This window comes from Otolemur garnettii, unplaced genomic scaffold (genome assembly GCF_000181295.1).
Source record: "Otolemur garnettii isolate 467f Iridium unplaced genomic scaffold, OtoGar3 scaffold00101, whole genome shotgun sequence".
Classification (NCBI taxonomy): domain Eukaryota; kingdom Metazoa; phylum Chordata; class Mammalia; order Primates; family Galagidae; genus Otolemur; species Otolemur garnettii.
The window spans coordinates 6,224,656-6,250,028 of record NW_003852496.1 but is presented as its reverse complement, the minus strand read 5'-3'; the positions used below and the strand labels follow the sequence as shown (position 1 = coordinate 6,250,028).

The 25,373-nt window shown below is 47.7% G+C and overlaps 1 protein-coding gene across 1 annotated transcript in view; it reads right to left on the bottom strand.

Moving 5' to 3' along the window:
* Window positions 1–11,993: 11,993 nt before the first annotated feature.
* The window catches only part of TMEM40 (transmembrane protein 40), a 14,535-nt gene continuing 1,155 nt past the window's right edge, over window positions 11,994–25,373 (bottom strand). The window contains exons 3-11 of the mRNA XM_012809227.2: window positions 22,074–22,163; window positions 20,938–20,991; window positions 17,380–17,415; window positions 17,026–17,058; window positions 16,603–16,650; window positions 14,008–14,079; window positions 13,827–13,901; window positions 12,865–12,927; window positions 11,994–12,098 (exon numbers count right to left, since the gene is read on the bottom strand). Coding sequence (XP_012664681.1) covers window positions 12,079–12,098; window positions 12,865–12,927; window positions 13,827–13,901; window positions 14,008–14,079; window positions 16,603–16,650; window positions 17,026–17,058; window positions 17,380–17,415; window positions 20,938–20,991; window positions 22,074–22,163 — 491 coding nt within the window. The 3' untranslated portion in view covers window positions 11,994–12,078. The remainder of the gene's footprint in view (window positions 12,099–12,864; window positions 12,928–13,826; window positions 13,902–14,007; window positions 14,080–16,602; window positions 16,651–17,025; window positions 17,059–17,379; window positions 17,416–20,937; window positions 20,992–22,073; window positions 22,164–25,373) is intronic.

Sequence of the window (25,373 nt, the reverse complement as noted above, 5' to 3'; positions counted from 1 at the left end):
AGGCTGCATTCTCTGAACCCCAAACAAGGCCATGAAAAAAAGCAGCACAATCCCTATCTCATCTGGACTGCCCCTCCTAGAGCAGGGAACACACCCTCCTGCTTTGCTGGGAGCAAGGACGGCAAGGACTACATTCCTCAGTACTAAGGCGGTTTTAAAATGATTTTCTGCCTGCAGGCCCCCGACCAATTGTGAACTGTTTCAGACAGACATTCCATCTCCCCCAAACCCCTGCCTGCAGGACAGGAAAAGCAGTATATAAATCTCTAGACAGAAAGCCTACCTGGGCTTCCTACTAGGGTCCCACTTTGGCTTGCTCTTCCCTTCCTTATCGCTCAATAAAATCTGTGGCTCGATGCCTGTGGCTCAAGTGGCTAAGGCGCCAGCCACATACACCTAAGGTGGTGGGTTTGAATCCAGCCAGGGCCTGCCAAACAATGATGGCTGCAACCAAAATATAGCCAGGTGTTGTGGTGGGCGCCTATGGTCCCAGCTACTTGGGAGGCTGAGGCAGGAGACTCACTTGAGCCCAGGAGTTGGAGGTTGCCGTGAGCTGTGATGCCAAGGCACCCTACTCAGGGGGGGACAGCTTGAGGCTCTGTCTCAAAAAAAAAAAAAAAGAATATGTTCCAACTCCATCCAGGTAAACATAAAAGATGTAAAGTCTCTGTCTTTTTATGGCTGAATAGTATTCCATGGTTAAGGTGACCAGATTTTAACATTGGTAAAGTGGGACACCATTGATGGGGGTGGGGCGGGGGGGGCGGAGGAGGGGTGTGTTCTTGATTAAAAATTTGGTCTATATGAAGCAACAAAAATTTTCATAGAACACAAAAATAGTATTGTAATTTTTTAAAAATTTCAACATAAGTACAATTTACAAATACAATACATTAAAAAAAATTATGTATGTGGCTCAAAGGAGGAGGGCTCCGGTCTACTCCTTGCCTAGGAGGGGAGTAGGGAGTTTACATTAGCCTTTTCATTTCCAAATGAAGTTACATTACCCTCTTCATTCCCAAATGGAGTTACATTAACCTTTTCAGCAGCAGAAACAGACACTGGGTTGTGATGGAATGTTTATGTGTCACCCCTGGAAATTCTCCTGGAATGCCTTTTTTTCCAGGTGAGGAAACTGAGGTCCTGGGAAGGGACAGTGAGAGAGGATACCCGAGAAGGGTGAGGTTTAGGAGAACAGGTCTTCTCAAGGAGACCACAAGGATACACCTGCAGGGTCCTCTCCATGGTGACTCAGTTCTTGGGAATTTGTAGACTTAACTTACTGGAACTTGGAAATTTCCACTTCTGTGAAATACTGTAATTCTGCGGGGGCTGGAATAGCATCTCCCGCTTGATTCAAACTGGCCAATGAAAAAGGTACCTATGGGTTGGAACTTTTTGACTGGAGATAAACAGGGTAAGACCAAGCCAGTTGGGGAGCATGGCCATTTTGAATTCTTCTATGCTGTAAGCTCCCGGCGGTGAATGAAGCCCTTCCTCTTATAAACATGGTGTTTGGGTGCTCTTTCTCTCTGTTGGGCCTTGTCTTCCTGCAACAAAAGAACTTGACTGAAGGCATGCACATCTTTCTTATCAGGAATGCCAGCCTGGGATTCATCCAAGATGCTTAGCTCCATGTTCAGGGCCATTATTCTCCCACTCCCTGCCTCAGTTTCCCCTCTTCCAGCCTTCCTCCAACCTGGCTCCACTCTGCAGCCAGAGGCCTCTCTCCAAAGGTCAGAGCTGATGCTTCACCTCCTGAGCCCTGCCATCCCAAGGCAGTCCCAGCTCCTCAGCTCCACAGCCAAGACCTTCAGCATCTAGGCCACCCCCACCATCTGGTCATGCTCACCTGGCCGCTGTACTTTCTGTACCCTACTGCCTACCCCTTCAGAAATACTCTGTACCCTGCATCATCTGGCCCCTGCCTGCCCCTCTGACCTTGTCCCCTACACTTGATTCCTCCTCATAGCCACGTCAGCCTCTGGACGGTCTTCCAACAGGACAGTCATACTCTGCCTCAGGACCTTTGCACTTGACATTCCTTCTGCCTGAAACACTCCTTCTCCAGAAAGCTACACAGCTATTCCTTCGCTTCCTTTGCCCAAATGTCATCTTTTCAAGAGATCTTCCCCAGCGCTCCTTATCCTACCTTCTTTTTTCTTCTTTATTATTTATTTCAGATTAATATGAGGGTACAAGTCATTAGGTCCTATAATTTACACATAAAAGGTCAAAGTCAGAATTGTAGCCGCACTCTCCTCTCATACAGCATTTATCACCCTCTGACACATTTTACTTACTCTGTTTCCTCTCCAGCTCCTTCTATCAGAACTTAAGCTGCATCTGGGTTTCTCAACCTCAGCGTTGTTGCCATTTAGGGCTGGATAACTCTTGGTAATGGAGGGTTACACCTGACCTCTACTAACTAGCTGCCAGTAGCACCACCACTGTGCCAATCAAAAATGCCTCCAAATATCCCCACACGTTCCCTGGGGCAGTCAGGAGGCAAAAGTCATCCCAATGAGGACTGCTGAGCGATGTGAAGACAGAGACTTTGGCTGGCATTGTTCACTGCTGTATTCCTGATCTAAAACATAGCCAGACGTCCAATAAGCAATAATTCATCTCAGCGTAGGCAGAGCCTGGCACACAGAGCAAAGTCTCAATAAAGGTTTGATGAGTGACTAAATGACTGATTGAAAGGATGGTAAGGCTACTTCAGGGTTTGAGAGCTGCCCCAGAATTTGACCAAAGTATTTCCTTCCCACTCCAATAAGAGAGGGCTGAAGTAGGAAATTCATGAGAAGTATAGACTTCAGGCCAGTTGAAAGGGATCTGGTCAAGGTTCTCCTAGGACACCCTTCTCAGCCACGTGACTTGACAACATTGTCCTCCGTCGATGTTTCCACTTCCTCACTTCCTACTCACACCTCATTTGACTCCAGCCTGAACTCTGCCCTCAGGACTCCCCTAAAACTGGATCACACCACCAGTAGTTCCTTATGAAAACTAGCAGTGCTGCCAAGATGAGATACAAGGGACTGGATTTACATCCCACCTGAAACAACTGAAAACTGGACAAAATGTATATGAAATGACCTTTTGCAGACATTAGACATCAGATAGTGATCCCACAGAGATGGAAAGCAGTCATGTGAAGCCCGTGGTTGCCCCAGGCTACTGCCTGGAGAGAGTTTGTAGGCTGTGGTGCAGAGACTGTGCTATGGACTAAATTGTGCGCCCCCCCCCATTTCTGTATTAAAGCCCTGACTCCCAGCCACACATGGTGGCTCACACCTGTAATCTTAGCACTCTAGGAGGTCAAGGCGGGTAGATTGCTTGAGCTTAGTAGTTCAAGACAAGCCTGATGTCTCCAGCCTGAGCAAGAGCAAGATGTCATCTCTACTAAAATAGAAAAACTAGCCAGCCATTGTGGTGGGCACCTGTAGTCCCAGCTAAGACGATCCCCTTAGTCTCAGCTAAGAGGGTCACCTGAGCCCAAGAATTTGAGGTTACTGTGAGCTACGATGACCCTATGGCACTCAACTGCAGGGTAACAGTGTGAGACTCTGTCTCAAAAAAAAACCAAAAAAAAAAAAAAAAAAACATAAAAACACCCCTAACTTCCAATGTGGCTGTATTTGGAGATGGAGCCCGTGAGAAGATGGTAGTTGATTAAATGAGGTCATAAAACTGAGCCCTAATCCGTTAGAGCCAGTGACCTTACGAGAAGAAACACCAGGCATCCTCTCTGTCTCTGTCATTCTCTCTCTTGCTCCCTTGTTCTTCCCTCTCTCTGTGCCATGTGAAGACACAGTGAGAAGACAGCCATGTAAAAGCCGAGAAGGGAGCTCTCCCAGAAACTGACAATTCTGACACCTGATTGAGGACTTCCTGGCCTCCAGAATGAGAGAAATAAATTTCTGTTGTTTATGCCACTGAGTCCATAGTATTTTGTTATGGTAGCCTAAGCTAAGACCTCTGTCTTAACTAACCCAGGCGTGGTCCGATAATCTCACTGCATTGAAAAGATAGGGGTCCATGCAGACCAAGAAAGCTAGAGATGTCCAGGCAGAGGACCAGAGAGGAGACTGCTGCAGAGGGAGAGCCCTGAGGATCTCTCGAGGGTCCTCCTCATGTCTTTGGCTGAATGCTGATCAGTGCACATGTGTGACATGACCCTGACATTTTTATCGTTTACTTTGGTTCCCCTCGGTCTTTTACGCAACTGACTTACCACTTTCTCTTGAAGAATTTCTTCTTCTTGGCTTCTGTAAATCCTCCTGATTTTTCTCCTTTCTCCCCAGCCACACCTTCTGAATTTTCTCTCCTCAACCTGACTTTTAAATGCTGGAGTTCCTCAAACCTTGAGCCTAAGTTCTATTTAGTTCCTACTCTTCATTCTGTCCCCAGCACCTCACTACTGCCTATAGTGAGAACTCAGATACATGTGGTGCTGACTCTGTGTTGTTGAGGTGTGTTGACAACTCATAGAATGTTATCAGGTGAGGGTTGTCACCTGTTCCCCACCCCATATGAGATGTGCACCGTAGGAATGTGCATACGAAGGTATGTACTGAGGTATGTACTAAGGTATGTCCCTTAGACATCACAAAATCATCACATCCAAGATAGAATGTGTCATCCAAAATGTTCTGTAATACTGGAGGTGGGTTGTGAACATGGCTGCCCAGCAAGAGACTACATTTCCCAGTATCCTTTGCAACTAAGAAGGGTCATGTGACAAAGTTCTCGTCTGTAGAATGTGAATGTAAATTATGCACACAACTTCGGCGTCCTTGCTTAAAAAGGATTTACTTTTCTTCTACTTCTTCTCATCTCCCTTCCCATGGACTGGAAGTAACACAGCGTTCACCCAGCTTTGATCCTACAGACCGTGACAAAGCCTTAAGACATGACGGGGCTGCAGCCTGGACTGCTCAACTCCAGAATGCCACCGAGAGAAAAATAAAGTCCTGTTTTATTTACGTCACTGTATTTTTGGATCTCTTTGTCATCATAGCAAAAGCTCTCTTCCTAACTAATCTGCCCACAAACCTGCTTTCTCAGGTTTCACAGGACAGCATACTATCATTGCCGTATGCTTGTTAGGCTTTTTGAGCCATAAGGGACAGAAATTCCAACTCAGATTGGATGAAAAGAAAGGGGGAGTTTATTGCCTCATAAAACAGGCCTAGCTTCAGAAGCAGCTTTTCATCAGGGCTTGGTTTCTCAGCTTACCTGGGTTCTACCAAATTCCTGTATCCTTCATTCTCAGACTGGCCCCTGATGGTAGCAAGCTGGTGGCTGTGCTTCCGAATTTCACACCCTCAGACCACAAAACACAACAGAGGAGGAGATGCTTTTCTCAGAAGCCACAGCAAAAGTCTCTGTTTCTACTGCAGTGCAACATTGTAAGCTTAGTGCCTTAAAACAGCAACTTAACTGTTTTTCATGATTCTTCAATATGATCTGAGCTTAACTGGGCAATTCTTCTGCTTCATGTGGTGTCTGTTGAGGTTGGAAAATTCAAGATGCTTCTCACTCACATATCTGGTGCTTCAGCTAGGATGGTGTAAGCGTGGGGCTGGCTAGACCTCTCTCCACCTGGCTTCTCCATGTGGCTTTCTTGGGCTTTGTCACAGCATGAGTGGTTTGGGGTAGTCAGATTTCTTACACAGACGCTGGATTCCAAGAGAAAAAGGAGAAGCTGCCAGGCCTCTTGCAAGCTAGTCCTGGGACAGTCACATGCCATTTGTGCTAAATTCCACCTGAGAGTGAAAGGGAGAGGAACAAGATCCTACCTCTTACATGGGAGGGTCAGGACATGTGTACAAGGAGGGCAGAGATTGTTGGCACTCATTTTTGGAGACTAGTCATTCAATGAACTGTTGGCTCTATTGAGTTCTGAACTTGAATTAGAGGGTTCAGAGTGTGCCACTGTGTCAAAAAGACTCAATAGGAAAAGAGTAATCACAGATACCAGAGGGACAGCTAGGGTCTCTGCCACATAGTCACGCCCAAATCAATGGCTAGAATATGCTGATTGGCTGATACTAATCACAACCTGCCCCTGGAGCTACTGGTGGGGTCAAGCATCTCACTGTTGTCTTCTGGATCCAGTTTCCAATAGCACCAAGATTTAATTATTGAGATAATGAGGATTGCCGAAGAAGGAAGGGTGTTTTTTTGAGACAGAGTCTTACTTTGTCACCCTTGGTGGAGTGCATTGTAGCTCACAGCAACCTCAAACTCTTGGGCTTAAGTGATAATCTTGCCTCAGCTTCCCAAGTAGCTGGGACTACAGGTGCCCACCACAATGCCCAGCTATTTTTGTTGTTGTTGTTGCAGTTGTCATTGTTGTTTTAGCTAGACTGAGCCAGCTTGGTTTATGTGGCCAGCACCCTACCCACTAAGCTATGGGCACTGCCAAGGTTGTTTAATTTCCATGCCTTTGTGTTGAGATGAAAATTTTTGTTGGAGTTGAGTTCCACCTTATTGCCTTGTGATCTGAGATGATACAAGGTATGATTTCAATTCTTTTAATTTTGTTTAAGTTTGATTTGTGACCTGGGTGTGATCTATTTTGGAGTACGTTCCATGGGCTGACAAGATGAACACATATTGCTTAGCTTTGGGATGTTGTTTTCTGTATATGTGTATTAAACCCATTTGTTCTCAGGTTGCATTTAAGTCCCTTATGTCTTTATTTAGTTTCTGTTTAGATTATCTGTCCAGTTCAACCAGAGGGGTGTTAATGTCCCCAACTATTCTGGTGTTATAGGGTATCATGTTGCTCAGACCAATCGAGGTCTGTTTCATAAATCTGGGAGCATTTAAGTTGGTGCATAAATATGTAGAATTGAAATATTCTCTTGATGCATTGTTCCCTTGACCAGTATAAAATGACCATCTTTGTCTTTCTTAACTTTAGTTGCTTAAAAATCCACATGTATCTGAAAATAAGATTGTGATCCCTCTTTTCTTCTGTTTTCCATTTGCCTGAAATATTGTCTTCCAACCCTTCACCCTGAGTCTTGTTTTGTCTTTCAAGGTTAGGTGTGTTTTCTGGAGGTAGCATATGGGGGCCTGTGCTTTTTTATCCAATTGGCCAGTTTGTGCCGTTTCGGTGGGAAATTTGAGACATTAACATTTATTGAGAGAATTGATAAGTGTGATGCAGTTGTACTCATCTTATTTTGTGAAGGTCTGCTGTTTAGTTTTATCCTTTGCACCATTATGAAAGGTAGGTTTTGTCCTTTAGTTTCTGGGTGTTTACTTACTCCACGCTGATGATGTTCAGCGTGGAGAATAGGTCGAAGTGTTCAACCCCAGCTGTTCAACCAGATGTCATTCGAGCCTACTCACTGCTCTGGCAAGTAGCCCAGTTCAAAACCAAAATATTGCAGGACGGCCTTTTCCTACCTCCAGCCCTTTGAGGGAGAGCCTGCCAACTGGCCAGCTTCTGCCTGTATCAAGCACCTGCCTTCTGCATTGGTTTTCCTCAGCTCCAGACCTCCTCGTTGGCTCCTAAAGTCTCCTGCTGCTTCAGTGTGCCCCTTGAGTGATGTTTCTGTGCGGATCCCCCCAGCCAGCGGTGGCTGATGTCCACTTTCCTCTGTCTCACCATAAGTAGCCGGCAAGGAGATGTCTCTAGTCTGCTGTCTTAGTCTATAAAACCTCACTCTCTTCATAACATCCTTTGAAGCACAAAGGAGAGCAAGATTTTTTTCTTCAAAGAGAAATTAGACCGACAGAATACACCAGGGAGGTAAATAGCAAATATGACTACAACCAGCCAGCAAGTGGCCCAAACTAGAGCTCTGGTAGCCTACACTGTCCTCTCTCCTTCACCACACCCATTCATTTACTTACTCAATCATTTGACAAACTCAGAGTCTAGTGAGGGTAGCCAATATGGAAACAGGTGAATACCACGCTGAGTGTTATGAACTCTAACCCTGGGGAAAGTCCAGGAGGCCAATGGCAGGTGTGCACTTCAAGTCATATTGCGGATTCCACTTTTGAAATGTCTTCAAATTCCCCCCTTCCTTTCTGTTCCTGTGGCCACGGGTATCCCTTGTCTCTAGTCTATCCATTAGTCTGAGCCATCTGAGAAGCTGATGCCAGGATGAGATTAAATGTGCAAGGATTTTATTAGAGAAAACAACTGTGAGAGAGAAAATGGAGAGGGAACCAGGGAGGCTGGGAAAGCCTCCAACTGCAATGTAAGTCTGGCCACAGGTGAAGAAGAGAGGGAAGGAAGGTTGGGTGGAAGAGTCCTGGTCTGCCACGTGGCTTAAGGAAGGTTTGGCAGGGTGTCAGAGCCCTTAAAGCCCAAGTCAGTGGTCAGAGGAATCCCAAGTCTCCTGGGAGTGGGTCTGCCTTAGTCTCACTCTCCTGGTAAAGCATTGGCTGGGATGTCCCCCGAGAACAGTGGCCTTGGTGCAAACACAGAGTACTACAATCCTCGGTCAGTTACGGTCCCTGTAGCTGGAGGTCTGTGAGGTTTATTCTGATCCCCTCATATCCCACACAGGGCCAGTAAAGCAGTTCAGTGATGTGTCTGAAGTACAATCTTCCCCTTGCCATTTTTTGGCTCAAACTCATTTCAGGGTTCACCTTCGTCCATAGATGAAAGTCGCAGCTCCTTATCGCAGGTCTCCAGGGTCTGGTGGGGGAGGAGTGATCCATCTGTGTGCTCGGTTCCCACTTCACCCCTGTTCCCACCTTGTATGCCCCGACTCCCCGGGGCTGACAGCCTACTGCTGCCCGGACACGTTCTCTTTCCTACCTCCATGTCCCTGCCGCCGCTGGGCCTTGGGCCCGGACAGTCCTTCCCTACACCTCCATCGACGAAGCCCAGCTCCAGTGTCAAGTGCTTCCCCCACTCCCTGGGTTCAGTTGGCAGCATCTCCTCACTGTATCTCTGGTCCAGGCCTGGATTCTCTGGAGTAGACAGAGGATTCCCGGGGCTGTGTCAGGAGAAATGGACAAACTACCGCGATGGTCCTCTTGAACTTGTCTCCATTTCTCCCAGTGCAGGCTGGCTTGCACGGCCTCAACCCACTCTCACTGTCCCAGCAGAGTCCAGGACAGTTGGACAGATGTCTTCTCCTCCTCACCCCTCCACCTTTCAGTCCTGCCTTCCTAGGCTCAAGATTCGAGGTTTTATTTTTAGATGACACATTGAACTGGGGCTCCAGGAATCCACTTGACATCTGAGGTGGAACCAGACCCCAGGCTGGCACTGGCTTTGAGCTCTAGCTTGGCAAAGGAGCCATGAGACAGTCCCAGGGCAGTGCTGGGGGCTGGGCCCCAGAGAGGCAGCACCCCAGTGCAGACAGGCCCTAAGCAGACAGCATGAAGTTTGAGGAGCTGTCTCTCAGGGTGCAACAGGTCCCTATACTGCCTCACCTGAGCCCCTCCTTTGACAACCGGGACCTGGAGAGGCCAAGCTTACCAGGAGCAGAACTAGGGTAGAACCTGTGTCCCCACAATGCAGCCAGGCTGCCAAAATTAAAAAGTAGAACAGAATGACAGGTTTTGGATTAGGTATTTCATGTGCATTTTAAAAGTTATTTCTCATAGCCATACAAAGTTGCTATTTCCAGTGAGGCAACTGAAGCTACAGAGGTTAAATAACTGCCCAGCGTCACATCGGTGTCATATCAGTGAGCAGTCAGTCAGAGAAGCCGAACCACGGGAAGAGGGGTGTGTGTGTCTTTATATACATCTTCATCTGGAACAGCCCCCCCTGCCTAATTCCAAAGTTCATTCTCTTTCCACTGGGCCCCCTGGCTGCCCAGAAAGAAAATAGAATCAACCTCTACAATCCTGCTGAGATTCTAAGATAGGGAGGTTAGGACATCATAAAATCGTGAGCATGTGGTTATGAGTAGTTGTGAAGCACAAAAAAGAAGGGCAGATAGCTTCACAGAGGGTAGTGGCAACGTTTCTTTTACTTCCTAGCAAAAGAATCTCATTAAACTTCTGTCTAAGGAAAGGGAAAGGAAAGGAAAGGAGGCTCGGCGCCTGTGGCTCAAGTGGCTAAGGCACCAGCCACATACACCTAAGGTGGCGGGTTCGAATCCAGCCCGGCTGCCAAACAACAATGACGGCTGCAACCAAAAATAGCTGGGTGTTGTGGCGGGTGCCTGTGGTCCCAGCTACTTGGGAGGCTGAGGCAGGAGACTCGCTTGAGCCCAGGAATTGGAGGTTGCTGTGATGTCACAGCACTCTACCCTGGGGGACAGCTTGAAGCACTGTCTCAAAAAAAAAAAAAGAAAAGGAAAGCAAAAGGAAAGGGAAGGGAAAGGAAAGGGAAAAGAACAGTAATTTCTATGTCCTTGCTTGGCTCTCCCATTCTCTGGGTACGGCATTTAGCTCCTATCTCCAACTTAACACCACGAGGAGCCCCCAGTGACGTGAGCCTGTGGCCTACAGGCCAGATCTAGTTGTGTTTGGCCACTAATAATTTGAAGTTTTAAAAAAATTGTGGTGAAGTGCACATAACAAAATTTACCACTTTAACCATTTTTTTTTTTTTTTTTAGACGGAGCCTCAAGCTATTCCCCTGGGTAGAGCGCTGTGGCATCACAGCTCACAGCAACCTCCAACTCCTGGGCTCAAGTGAGTCTTCTGCCTCACCCTCCCAAGTAGCTGGGACCATAGGTGCCTGCCACAACATCTGGCCATTTTTTGGTTGCAGCCATCATTGTTGTTTGGTAGGCCCAGGCTGGGGATTCGAACCCGCCACCTTAGGTGTATGTGGCTGGTGCCTTAGCTGCTTGAGCCACAGGCACCAAGCCCACTTTAACCATTGTTAAAGGGTATTACGTCCATTCACATCACTGTGCAGCCATCACCACCACCTCAGGAGCTCTTTTGTCTGTCCCAATTGAAACTCTGTACCCCTTAAACACTGATTCCCTTGCAGGGCACAGTGTGCTGGGAAGCACCATGGAAGGCTGAGGCCCTCATCTCATCTCCTTTGGTATTTGCCAAACTGAGAATATTAACAGCCTCAGAAATTTTTCACAAGAGTGGTTGCAAAGCCCAGTCTCCCATTCTGAATCTGCGCAACTGAAATCTTGGGCCTAGAGTGGGAGCTTCACATTTATCACCTTTCACACTTTATCCAATATCACAGGGTGTCTGCCTTGACCAGATGGGTTCAGAGGAGACCCAGATGTGTTCTCATGCTCAAGAAAGGTAAAGGAATATTGAGCTCTTTTAGTGCAGGGAAGAGAATATTGATTTGAATCTTGATGGAGTCCAGGGCAGCAGGACTGTCATTGGGTAATGGGACTGAGGAAAGATGGCCAGATGCTGTGGCGTTAGTCCCTAAGATTTTTTTTTTATTTAGAGACAGAGTCTCACTTCATTGCCTTCAGTAGAGTGCTGCGGCGTTATAACTCACAGCAACCTCCAACTCCTGGGCTTAGGCAATTCTCTTGCCTCAGCCTCCAGAGTAGCTGGGACTACAGGCGCCCACCAGAACACCAGCTATTTTTTGTTGTTGCCATTTGCCTGGGGCCGAATTTGAACCCGCCACCCTCGGTATATGGGGCCGGCGTCCTACCCACTGAGCCACAAGTGCCACCCAGTCCCCAACATCTTAAACATCTTTACCTGCCTCAGGTTTACCCAGCCTGGTGGCTCCCTGCCTCACAGCAGTGGACCATCTGCCTGTCCCTGCATGGCTCTTGTCCCTCCCTGAGAGCCCAGCAGGTTAGCCTGGGGATTTGAGAGAAACTGCAGGCCCAGCAGGCACCGCTGGGTGCTCCTGCCATCTCCCGAGAGCAGCCGCCTCTCAGAACCTTCCTGCTGATTCAGGCCCCATGCCCTCCCGCTACCTTCCACGCCAGCGGCAGGATCGCACACCAGTGCTGCCTGCATGATACCCCAGCCTGGGTGGTGCCAACATTCAGACCACATGGAAGGAAAAACGCTCTCTTTATTGCTCTGGCTTGGCCTCCCAGGTGTCTCCCAGGACGCTGTGTTGTCCTTGTCCTCAGGGGTTGCAATGGTGGTCAGAGTTGGGGGTGGCTCAGATGCCACCTGGCAGCAGCCTCAGTCAGTCTTCCTGAACCCTGGAAGGCAAAAGCACAGGATGGCACGGGCCTCCCAAGGCAGCCAGGCCTCATCCCCACCCTCACCCCACATGCCCAGAAACCCTCACAGTTGGCGTAAGATAGTCATCCTGGAAGCCACTGGTGTCTGTGAACCACTGTCATAGTAACTAATTCTCCTTTTATTAATTAAGTGGATTAAAGAAGATATATCTCCCTGGCAGACACAGAGCTGCCCGGCTTCTCCGTTGTGAAGTATAAGGTGGACATAGTATAAGGTGGTCAAAAAAGAGGCCACGTTAGCTTGGCCCAGCCACTCCCGCCGTGACCCTGGGCCCGTCACTGCACCTCTCCAAGCCACAGTTTCCTCATCAATCAACCGTAACGTGACTAAACCCACCTCCCCAGGTGCTATGAGGCAACTCCAACCAGAGTCAAGATGGCGTTTGGAGAAGTGCCAAGTTCCGTGAGGATACGAGGAATAACCAGAGTCCCCTCGCTTTTCTGGTTTCAGGCTGACAGCCTTGGGCATCTGTGTCTCACTGGATTTTCAGGACACCATATGCAGTAGGAAGTGTTACACTCATTTCCCAGTTGAGGAAACTGAAACTAAAGGAGGCTACAGGGTCCCATCACCCAGGATCACAGAGCTGGGAAACTGGCAGGAGTGGGACGTGAACCAGGGCCTCTGCCTGTGGGCCCTGTGCTGTTTCCTATATGCTAAGCCTCTCCCCAAATAGAAGACCCTGATAGGGAGAGAGGGAAATGGGAAGGATTTAACAGTTACCCATCAGCCTAAACTTCTGAAAGAGGGGGATGAAGCCGTGCAGGACACTGTGGATGCGGTATACTGCCCAGAAACAAAGAGAAAGGGGCGTTAGGAGTGTAGGTCAGGTCACACCCTCCCACCTCCCTACCCTCGGACAAAGGCCTAACCCACAAAAGCAAAGCTGTGACGTGGTGGTGAGCTTAGATAATAGTGCCAGAGCTCCAGTTACTAAAACAGCAACCGTAACAGTCAGGAAGAGTGGTGGCAGGAAGTTACAGTTTGGGCAAATGCAGTTCCCAACCCCATTAACTAATTTGTTAGCATTTGGCTAATTCTATTTACTTGTAACTTTATTTATTTATTTTTTTTGAGACAGACCCTCAAGCTGTTGCCCTGGGTAGAGTTCCGTGGCATCACAGCTCATAGCAACCTCCAGCTTCTGGGCTCAAGAGAGTCTCCTGCTTCAGCCTCCCAAGTAGCTGGGATTACAGGTGCCTGCCACAACGCCCGGCTATTTTTTGGTTGCAGCTGTCATTGTTGTTTGCCAGGCTGGGCTGGATTTGAACCTGCTAGCTCTGGTGTATGTGCTGGTGCCTTAGCGCCTTGAGCTACAGGCACCAAGCCTATTTATTTATTTTTTGGGTCCAGGCTGGGCTCAAATTCCTGGGCTCAAGTGATCTTCTCTCCTCAGCCTTCTAACGAGCTGGGACTACAGGCATGTGTCACCAAACCAGGCTTGTTTGCCACCTTAAACTGCTTTTGTTGTATTTTTATGGACTCGCCCATTTTTTCCACAGGGTTTTGCCACTGACCTCACATTGACGTGAAAGTGTTCAGGAAGAAAACATGAGCATAAGGAAATTACAAAAAAACTGTTTAGGTTGTGACTCTCTGGCCCTTAGCAAGCAAGTATGGCCGTCCCAGCCACCACCCTATGAGACTGTGTGTGTGTGTGTGTGCGTGTGTGGAGAGGGACTTACCTAGCCCAAAGTAGATGCCAACTGTCTCCAAGGAGGCGAAGGTGAGCAGGCCGACCCCGAGGGACATGAACCAGTCTGTAAGGGCAGGAGGGAGATGATTGGCCTGCAGGTCTGGACAGCCCGCTCACTTCTGCTCCCCCAGGCCCACTCCCTCCTCTCTTCCCCAAGGCCCAGCCCTCACCTGAGTAATAGTGGTAACACACCAGCAAGGCCCCGATGGCAAAGCACAGGAGGACGAAATGGAAAAACTCATCTGTAAAGGCAGAAGTAGGGAATTGCTGTTTGCTTCTCTCTCTCTCTCTCTCTTTTTTTTTTTTTTTTTGAGACAGAGCCTCAAACTGTCCCCCTGGGTAGAGTGCTGTGGCATCACAGCTCACAGCAACCTCCAACTCCTGGACTCAAGTGAGTCTCCTGCCTCAGCCTCCCAAGTAGCTGGAACCACAAGTGCCCGCCACAATGCCTGGCTTTTTTGGTTGCAGCCGTCATTGTTTTGGCGGGCCCAGGCTGGATTCCAACCCACCACCTTAGGTATATGTGGCTGGCACCTTAGCCACTTGAGCCACAGGCGCCAAGCCTCTCTCTTTTTTAAATTACAAAATGTCAGGCCCATTGTTATGTATAACCCTAGCTACTATGGGAGGTTGAGGTGTCGCTTGAGCTCATGAGTTTGACACCAGCTTGAGCAAGAGTGAGACTCCTATCTCTATAAAAGTAGAAAAAGTAAAAATAGAAAATAGTAAAAATAGAAAAATCAGCTGGGCATGGTGGCGGGAGCCTGTAGCTCCAGCTATTCAGGAGGCTGAGGCAAGAGGATCGCTTAAGCCCAGGAGTTTGAGGATGCTGTGAGCTATGATGACATCACTGCACTCTACCTGGGGTAACACAGGGAGACTCTGTCTCAAAAAAATTCAGAAAATCTTTGCTTCAAAGGAATTTTATGCAGAGACACTGTTCCTGACCAGCCAAGTTAGAACTGTACCCCCAAACCCACCTTTTATCTTAGTTTATCATTTTTATAACATTTGTTACCAGCCAACTGATCATATTTTCATTTTTGTGTTTACTCTGTGTCCCCCACCATGTGGCTCCAGCGTAGACAGGGATTTTAGCTGGTCTGGTCCCTTGTTGGGACCTCCAGCAGTGAGAGCAGCAGTGTGCACACCGAGGTACTCAGGACTTTGTTGCCCAGTTTAAAGTTTCACTGGCCTCATTCTCCCTCCCAAATCTCACTCCATAAAAGCGAGCGGTGATGGGCAGCATTTTCCCAGGCATATATATGCACACTTTTAAAACAAAAATGGGACTGATCTATATCCCTGCTGCTCTGTAGTTTGCGTTTTCCCTCTCGTTGACAGAGCAAGGCCGTCTTCCATCTCAGAGCACATAGATCCCCCTTGTTCTTCTTGGAGGCTGCACGGTGTTCCGCGGTGTAAATCTACCCTAATTGGTTTAACTGGACCCCACTGATGAAGTCAGAGGTGCTGGATTCTTTTCCTGTGTGTGTGTTTTTGTGTGTCCGCACAAGGCAAGGTAAGCCGATGGGGCTGAAGCCCAGACACCACGTAGTGAGGGTCCCAGTAGCTGGAGTGGAGGGACTGTTAAAATAGGGGACACTTTGTATGCTGAAGAGGTTAGGCCAGAGTGAGGACTTGGAATAAGGTTGGAGCTGGAAGGGCTCTTGGGGATCCTTCTCGTTCAGTTTTTCTCAGACTTCAGTCACCTGCACACCACTTTGACTCGTGTCATTTCTGCTTAGCACCACTCACCGCCTTTACAGCTGCAAGGATCATCTGTGCTAATATTTGCTTCACAGTTTTCTTTAAATAGATTCCTTTTTTCCAGAAATATATTTGCTTTAAAATGAAACTTTGTTATGACTGTTAAATGGAAAACCAGGATACCCTAACATAAAAAGCAACGCGAGGCAAACAAAACAAGACGGCGACATTCTCGCCAGCCCCTGCTGCCCACGGAAGTCTTGGACCCAGGGGGCGGCCAGTGCTCTGTGGCTGAGGGGCAAGGAGGGAGCACCAGACCCATGTACGGCCCAGGGCTCCACATAGAGACCATGCCCTGGGTAAAAGCACAGAGAGAGGAAAGCTTTTGGGCTTTGGGGTATACTGCCATGTCCTGAAGCAACCTGGCTGCAGCCTGCACTTTGGGAATCTCCGTTCTGGTCCAACAAGTCTCATTTTATATATCTCACCAAAGTTAAACAGGGGGCCTGGGTTCATCCTGCTGGACAGGGGCAGAGTGAGAGGCCCAGGTCCCCGGCTCTCTGAGGGTGGGGCTTTTGCAATAGCACAGAACAGGAGACCATGATCAAAACCACGGCCTCCCTGCTGGCCCTCTCCTTCCTCCTGGAAGTCCCCACAGATCCCAACCCCAGGGGTAGGGGAGGTCCCTTCAGCTCTCCTGGCTCCTTCCCTGGAATCTAGTTTAATCTAACTTCACAGCTCCCCATCCCGCCACAAGGCCTGGAAGGCGTTTATCATCTTCACACCTCCATGTATAGCAGCAAGCACGGAGGACTAGGGCTTGAGTCCAGGCTGTGCCACTGACAAGCTGTAAGGCTACTTACTCCCCATCCTTGAGCCTCAGTTTCCATATTGACAAAATGGGAATCACTGCCCCACCTTGGGACAGTGAGCTGAGGAATTTGCAAACTGCAGGGCACAGGACAGAGGTGGGCTGGGATTACCAAGCTCTAGCTGCCTTTTACAGAGACATGTGGACCAGACAGGAGGGTGCAGCCCTGGAACCCCGATTTCCTTACCGTCTTTCTTTATATTCAGTCTTCTGAGCTGAGAGGCCTCCACTTCTCCTTAGCAATAAGAGAGAGAGACAGTGTTCAACTTTAATGTGGGACACAGATGGGACCTTCTCTTCCTTACCTCTCTGAGAATTTAACTAGATGCTTTGTCCTCGGTGAGATGGTGCTCATCGCAGGACCAGTTATATAAAACTGTGAAGATGGGGGTGCTGCCCTTGGGACCCCCACTGATCCTTCCTTCCTCCACATGCCAGAGCCTGCCTTCTGCTCCATTTCCCCTGCCCTGGAGCTCCATTTCCTGACACTCTGGATGGTGATGGCATCCTGGCTGGGACTGACCCACCTTCATAGGCTGTCTGTGGTCCCGTCCCACCCCCTGGCATTCAGACCACTTCCAGCCCCCCCATTTGAGCTTTGCATATTTACCACTTGCTGGGTCTGAGCCTCTCCTTCGGAGTCCTGGAAACAAGAAGTTCAATGTTAATGCCAGGCCAGCTTGGGTTCCTTAATGGGTGCCTCTACCCTGGGGGAGGATAGAGGTGACCTAAAACAAAGTCCCCTTGAATTCTCCAGCCCCCAAGGGATCTTTCTATCTATTGGTGGCTGGTTGTAATCCCCTTGCCTCTTACCTAGACTCCTGTCTAACCTCCATGCCTCATGCTGCAACCTGGAGCCCCAGGTGCCCTGACCATAGCTGACTCCCTCTGGACAGAGGTGATGGCCAGACCTCCAGGCTCAACACTAGCACTGATAGGTACCCTGCCCCTGCTGGACACTCACCTGTTTCCCCAGAGGGCACCACATCTCCAGGGGCATCTACACAGAAGAAAAATCAGTGATCACACATCCATGAGCCTTTGGGTGGGGAGAAGTTACACCTCCGGGAAGGTAGACCCTGCTGGGAGATTCTCCACTTGATCTGGAGTGGGCCAGGTGAGGACTGCCGCAGGCTGGAGAGTCCCTGCTCCATCTATAGGGGCAGCCACCATCCACCACCCATGGAAACCTACTGCAGGTACATTGCTCAGCCTTACAGGTCTTCCAAGTTCTCACAAGATACCAGATGTTAACGTAAACTTCCTGATTTAGAAAAAAAAAATTGGCAATTCCTGTATTCCCCAAAATCAGAGATGCCATTGTCTGGGAGAGGTAACATTATTTTATGTGCTGCTATAAAGGAAAATCTCTATCTGTTATGGTTGTAAGTTGCTAGCGATTGTTAAGGTGCATCCTGACTTCAGAGATGTTCAAATGTGAAAAAAATGTAGAACTGATGAATGATATTCACAATCATAACTTTTTTTTTTTTTTTTTTTTTTTTTGAGACAGAGCCTCCAGCTGTCCCCCTGGGTAGAGTGCCATGGCATTACAGCTCACAGCAACCTCCAACTCCTGGGCTCAAGCGAGTCTCCTGCCTCCGCCTCCCAAGTAGCTGGGACCACAGGCGCCCGCCACAACGCCCGGCTATTTTTTGGTTGCAGCCGTCATTGTTGTTTGGCGGGTCCGGGCTGGGGATTCGAACCCGCCACCTTAGGTGTACGTGGCTGGCGCCTTAGCCGGTTGAGCTATAGGCGCCGAGCCCACAATCATAACTTTTTATTTTTGGGTCAGAGTCTCACTCTGTTGCCCCGGGTAGAGTGCTGTGGCATCATATCTCACATCAACCTCCAACTCCTGGGCTCAAGTGATCTTCTTGCCTCAGCCTCCCAAGTAGCTGGGATAACAGGTGCTCACAGAACACCTGGCTAATTTTTTATTTTTAGTAGAGATGAGGGTCTCACTTTTGCTTAGGCTGGTCTCGAACTCCTGAGCACAAGCAATCCTCCCACCTCAGCCTCCCAGAGTATACAATCATAATTTTTAAAAAACACTCAAGGTTGGGTGGTGCCTGTAGCTCAGGGTTAAGGCGCCAGCCACATACACCAAGCTCAAGGGTTCGAACCCAGCCCAGGCCAGCTAAACAACAATGACAACTGCAACAACAATAACAACAACAAAATAGCCAGGCATTGTGGTGGGCACCTGTAGTCCCAGCTACTTGGGAGGCTGAGGCAAGAAAATTGCTTAAGGTTCAGCACCTATGGCTCAAGCGGCTAAGGCACCAGCCACATACACCTAAGGTGGCGGGTTCAAATACAGCCTCCCAAACAGCAATGGCTGCAACCAAAAAATAGCCAGCGTCGTGGCGGGCACCTGTAGTCCCAGCTACTTGGGAGGTAGAGGCAGGAGAATCACTTGAGCCCAGGAGTTGGAGGTTGCTGTGAGCTGTGATGCCACTGCACTTCACTCAGAGCAATAGTTTGAGGCTCTGTCTCAAAAAAAAAGAAAAGAAAATTGCTTAAGCCCAAGAGTTTGAGGTTACTGTAAGCTGTGATGCCATGACACTCTACTGAGAGCAACAGCTTGAGACTCTGTCTCAAAAAACAAAAACAAAAACAAGCAAAAAAACCACTCAGAGCCAGATAAAATGCATCTGTACAGGCTCAGCGCCTGTGGCTCAAGTGGCTAAGGCGCCAGCCACATACACCCAAGGTGGCGGGTTGGAATCCAGCCCGGGCCGCCAAACAACAATGTCGGCTGCAACCAAAAAAATAGCCAGGCGTTGTGGCGGGCGCCTGTGGTCCCAGCTACTTGGGAGGCAGAGGCAGGAGACTCGCCTGAGCCCAGGAGTTGGAGGTTGCTGTGAGCTGAGATGCCACTGCAATCTACCCAGGGGGACAGCTTGAGGCTCCTGTCTAAAAAAAAAAAAAATGCGTCTGTACACATGGGTCACCCTTTGGCAATGTGTCTGCTCAGGCTATCCACGTGCAGGTGACGAAATCTCACCACATGACTCCTGGATCTCAAATAGGTGGAGCCAAGATGAGTTGTACCAGGGAGTGGTGGCCTCCATGACAGCCGCCGAGACCCTTGTCTGGGCTGCTGAGGGTGAGGTGAGCCCCACAGAGCTGCCCTGGCTGCAGCATCCCTGTTAATCCCATCCTGGGTGGCCTTCCCACCCGTCCACCATCCACCATGTGGTCCTTTGTGCCTGTTCTAGTTCTCTGGTGACTTCTAGCATGTCATCTTCTGCTCAAGGGCAGCAGGGCCCCCTGTGTCTCCCCACACACCAGGCCCTACTCCTGGACATTTTGTCCTTCAGGGCAGCCGCAGGACATGCTGAGCACATGACAATACTCAGCACACTGAGCTGTCCTTAGGGCTAATCTGCAAACAGGGGACAACATCTGCAAGTGATCAGAGAGTGGCCAATACCGGGAGTGCCGAAAACATACCAAAAGCAGCATGAAATACGACGCAAACAATGTAAATTACTGAGCACATCTGATATCTTGTGGGGGAAAGTGATTCACAAGTAAGTGACTACATCTGCATTTTCTACACTGAATATGAATTACTTTTATAAGAAAAAATATTTTAAAATTCAAATAAACATAAAAGTTTTTCTTAATTTATACCCAGTGAAAACTTTCTTAAACTACTTGAGTAATTTAAGCATTTTTCTAAACTAAGTAATACTTGCTTTTGTTAAAAAGGAAAAAAACATCAGATAAGCAAATAAAACACTATAGAGGGCGGTGCCTGTGGTTCAAAGGAGTAGGGCACCAGTCCCAGATCCCGGAGGTGGCGGGTTCAAACCCAGAACCAGCCAAAAACTGCAATTAAAAAAAAAAAAACACTATAAAGATTACTCACATGACTGTTAGTCTCTTTTTGAGTGAACATACAAGCATTTTCTGTGGTCTTTTTGGGTTATCAGCAGGCATTAGGAAACTACGTATATTTTGGAAATACTGGGTTAAAAAAAGTTAAACAGGCTTTCTTATCTGGTGTATTTGTCGATCTCTTTGGCAAATTGGTTCATGCTTATAAATTCTCCTATTTTGTCTCAGTACTACAAAGTGCCATATTATTTATACCCCCTCCCTATAGTAGTCACGGGTTTTGGAAACAATTATTCCATAAAAGGGTATTATAGAGACAAATCCCTAATTTTTCCTTACACACTCAAGCAGCCCAGTATTCTAGGCAATGAGTTACTGATCACGTCCATTTTGCTGGTTGGGAAGCTGAGCCCAGAAAGTTTGGGTGACCTGTCAAGGACTTGTCAAAGTCATCTACAAGTCAAGGTTATAGCTCAGAAGAGAATGCAGGGTTTGCTCAAAACAGTCTCATCGTGGTCAAAAATACCCCACCCCCATCGGCCAATGTAACACTCAGCTTGACACAACTCCTAGAGTTTCAGCTCCTGAAACACCCTTGTGACCTTTCTGCCTAAAAAAGCCCTAAGCCCTCCTTTAATTCTGTTTTTTCCAAAGCCACTGGACAATCAGTTACCTCCATAGAGTTGAAGCTCATCCTTTAAAACGTCAGGTTCCTCACTGGCAGCACCTGGTTGGAGACAAACCCCATTGGTCAGCTCACCCCAGACATAGTGACCCAGAGCCACTGCCATCTCTCACGGGTTTTTTGAACCCATGTACAAAGTACCACTGTCCTTGTGCTAGGGGCAAGGTGGAGGGTCGTCAAGAGGCAAGACAGACTACGAGTGCTTTCCCTCGGTACCGTCTGATCCAGCACCTCCAGAAGTGACCCTGTTTAGTTTACTAAGAAGGATGTCAGGACTTGAGAGGACCTGGGCCTTGCTCGAGGTCAATAATAATAGTTACCATTTATTGAGCACTTACTGTGTGCCAACACTGTACTAAGTAATTTATATTTAAGATTTCATTTGCTTCTCATAGAAATCCTCTGAAGAAGGTATTAGTTCCTAACTATCACCCATTATACAGATAAGAAAACTGAGGCTCAAAAAGTTAAGTAAGTTATTCTGCCAAAGTCACATAGCTAGTAAGTGGCGAATCCACCAGGTCTGTCAACAAAGACCACATTCCTAATCATTTTTACATCCGGAAATAGAACCCAGAGCTCAGCTCCAGCTTCATGGACAGCATTTATGAATCACCTCATGTGTGCCAGGTTCTGTACTAGGCATTAAGTCACACTATTTTCCCCACACAAAATTTGTAGGGTTTTTTTTTTTTTTTTTTTTTGCAAAAATTACTTCCTTTGGCTGTAAAAATAAGACATGCTTGTTGTAAATTACTTGTGGTGTAGGGTACTTTGAATAGGAGAAACTAAAAAACACTCATCACTCAGCCATCCAGGGATAACCGTATGAACATATTGACATTTCCCTTCCCGTCTTGTTTATAACCATAGAAGTGTGAATTTTTACAAAGGGATCTAATTAATTATATGACTTGACCTCTTTCTTTTTCACTTCAGAGATAGAAGAACAGCCAAAAACAGGCCGGGGTGCAGCGTCCTTTCCCTGTTTTACTTTTTCCTGCTTTTCCTCTGCCGTCCACAATACTGTGAAGGACATCTTCACACAGACAAGCCCAGTCCCGCTGAGAAACTCCACTGTTAGCCCAGTCAGCACAAGAGAAATGGGAAGGCCTGTCGCCTACCGGGGGAGCCATCGCTGGCGGGGTGTCCAGCCGCCCGGCTCCGTCGCCGTTTTCTGGTTCCTTTGTGGTGCTTGCCCTCATCACTGCTCTCTGCAGGGAAGAAACACAAGCTGTAGGAGAAGCTCAGCCTGGAACAAGCTGGGACTAAGTCCATGGCCAGAAGGAGCTTGGCTTTGGGGATTAAGGATGGGAGAAACCTGCCGCTAGCTTTCTGTGTGACCTTGACAGATCACTTAATAGTTCTCTTGCCTACTCCATAAGGCTTTCGGGAAAATTAGACAAAGTTTCAGGAGGCACCACGCTCCTGAGATGGTTTCCCTCCTGCCAAGTCAAAAGCTGTCTCATCTGTTTCCCCACGACTTTACATCATGCTGACTCCAGATGTTTGCTGTGACTCCCACCCACTTGGAAAGCCTTTCCCATCTGTCTTTCTTATCAGGGATGTTAAACTGAGGTCACACCTCCTATGGAAAGCCTTTTCTAACTCCCCTGGCTGACTCTGGTCTTGCCTTTCCCCTCCTGGAATTTCTATAGCACCAGTTGTCTGTGCTTAGCTCTGGACATGAGGGCCAGTGGTGCCATGATGCCATCTCCAACTATCTTGGGCTCCTGAAATGTGTGGCCTGGGTCCTCCCACCTCTCAAGGGTGCCAGGTCTGGAGCAGTTGATCAAGACTTGAAGAATGACAGAGTCATTTGTGCTGTTGGGACACTCAGCATCCCAAGAATTCAGGTCTCAGAGTTTCTGGCTTTGAGTCCAGAAAACTCCCCTTTCCTCAGGCTGACCAAGACGGCCCCAGCCGTGTTGGGTGCACCTCAGTATGTTTGGGACATCATGTCAATTATGGATAAATAAAATATCCAAGGAAACCAAGTTAACTGTGCTTAAAAATCAGTGTATAACACCAGTGGTATTCATTTCAGGAGAGAAGATTTGGGGTAACTTCTATGCCCTTCTTTTCCATAATTTATAAACATTCATCAATGCCAAAAACCCAGAACTTTCTTATTACTATAAAGTTAATTTATGTTGCAAAATAAGCAATATAGAAAATAAAGAAAACAAAAATCACTCCAAATTCTATCAGCCAGGGACAAGGTCCATCAACTTGCAAGTGGACATTATTTTAGAATTCTCTATGATGTATCCATGGTATACATTTTTATAAAAGATATAGAAAACATGCTATTTAAAATGAAGACAACTTTTGTACATGCTGATTTAATTATTTGAAAAATTACCCAGACTGCAGAACTATGAGCTAAACAAACCTCTTTTCTTTGTAAATTGAAGAAAAAAAAGTTAACCATGGCAGAAAGAATCAATTGTTCATTGCTGCTGTCTTGAAGCCTGATGCAAAGGCTGGTGCGTAGCTGGTGCTCAGTGCATGTGAGGAAGGAGGGGGCTCTCGGGCAACAGGTCACCCCCTGAGCCTGGGTCTGAGTTCCAGTAGCAGGTCAGCCCTGGCAAGACCAGGGACCAGGGTCCTGAATGTCAGTCTGTCTCTGTGCTTCTGGGACTCTGAGCTTATTTTCCTGTTGCTTTCTCTAAGCATTCAGTCCGCTAATTACGGCCAGTCCCATGGGGCTGTGGAGACTCCAGGGAAGGGGCTGTGGCCACACCTGGGGGTTGGCATTGGTGGGGGAGCAACACCCTTGAGGGACAACCAGAACCACAGGACAGACATTCCCTCCAGCCCAGGGAGGAGAACCAAAGGGACAGGGCTCAGTCCCCCTGTACCTAGGAGCTCTGCTTCTAGAACAAAATTTTATAGGTGGTGGGCTTGTGTTTTGTTTTTTTTTTCTTACACGAGGAGGTCGCTTCCTCTCAAGAATTATGTGGAGACTGGCTATGAACAACCCAATGGACCTACCTACCACTGTCTCTCAAATAGTGAAATAAACAGGGACTTTGTAACCTTGAGCCTCGGTCCCATCATTTGCAACATGACAACATAAGATCAGGGTATTTTTTCCTTTTTTTCTTCTCAGAGAACCATTTATTGGATAAGATCTTAAGCCCAAGATGGCAAAGTAAAACAGATCCTAGTATAGGAGCTCAGCTTCCCCAGCTCCTGAAAGAACTCCAAAGAATCCCAAGCTGGTTATTGCACTCCCTTACAGCAGGTATCCTCTTGTGCCTCAGTTTCCTTACCTGTAAAATGGGAATAATAATAGTACTTTCTTCAATGGGTTGTGGTGAGAATTGTTATTACATGTCAAGTGCTTGGAACAGTATCTGGTACACAGTGAGCACTCAGCATTTGTTGGTGGTGCTGCTGCTATAAATTCAACCTTAACATTTTGAATTAAAAGTATTAAAATGCAAGAACAGACCCAGTGCTGTGGCTCACTCAAGGAGAATCCCTTAAGCTCAGGAGTTCGAAATCACCCTGAGCAAGAGTGAGATCCTGTCTCTACTAAAAAATAGAAAAATTATCTGGGCATTGTGGAGGGCATCTATGGTCCCAGCTACTCAGAAGACTGGGGCAAGAGGATTGCTTGAGCCCAGGAGCCTGAGGTTACTGTAAGCTATGACAGCATAGAACTCTACTCAGAGGGACAGAGTGAGACTCTGTCTCAAAAAAAAAAAGTACATGAATACTCTGCTATTTCTTGGGGACTAATTGGTGCGATTTGTAATCAAGACCCTATTGGAGATATCATTCCTTTAAACTCACTAAAGTACTTGTGGGGAATCAATATTTAGGACGTGATTTGTACAAAGATTTCAAAAAGTAACAGCTTTTGGACAAGGAAGCTCAGGAGCATGGTAAACCTGGGAGGGGAAGATCTTAACAGTAACGGTTATTTTTAGAGCTTTTTCTGCCTGATGGGTGCTAAGACTTTACCTGTATGACAAATTTAATCCTCCCAATAATCCTATGAGGTATTACTATTATATCATCTCCATTTTCTAGATGGGGACACTTAGAAATTTACCCAAGGACACAAGACTAGTTAAGTGGCAAAGACAAGACTTGAACCTACAACGCACACGTTTGACTATGGCACTAGAGTGCCCTGATAGACCTAAACGCTACTTTACATGAGCTGCAGCCACTTGAGGGGCTGGGTGGTAAGCATTAAGAGTAGTTGCAGGCTCGGCACCTGTGGCTCAAGCGGCTAAGGCGCCAGCCACATACACCTAAGGTGGCGGGTTTGAATCCAGCCTGGGCCCGCCAGACAACAATGATGGCTGCAACCAAAAAATAGCCGGGCATTGCGGCAGGTGCCTGTGGGCCCAGCTACTTGGGAGGCTGAGGCAGGAGACTCGCTTGAGGCCAGGAGTTGGAGGTTG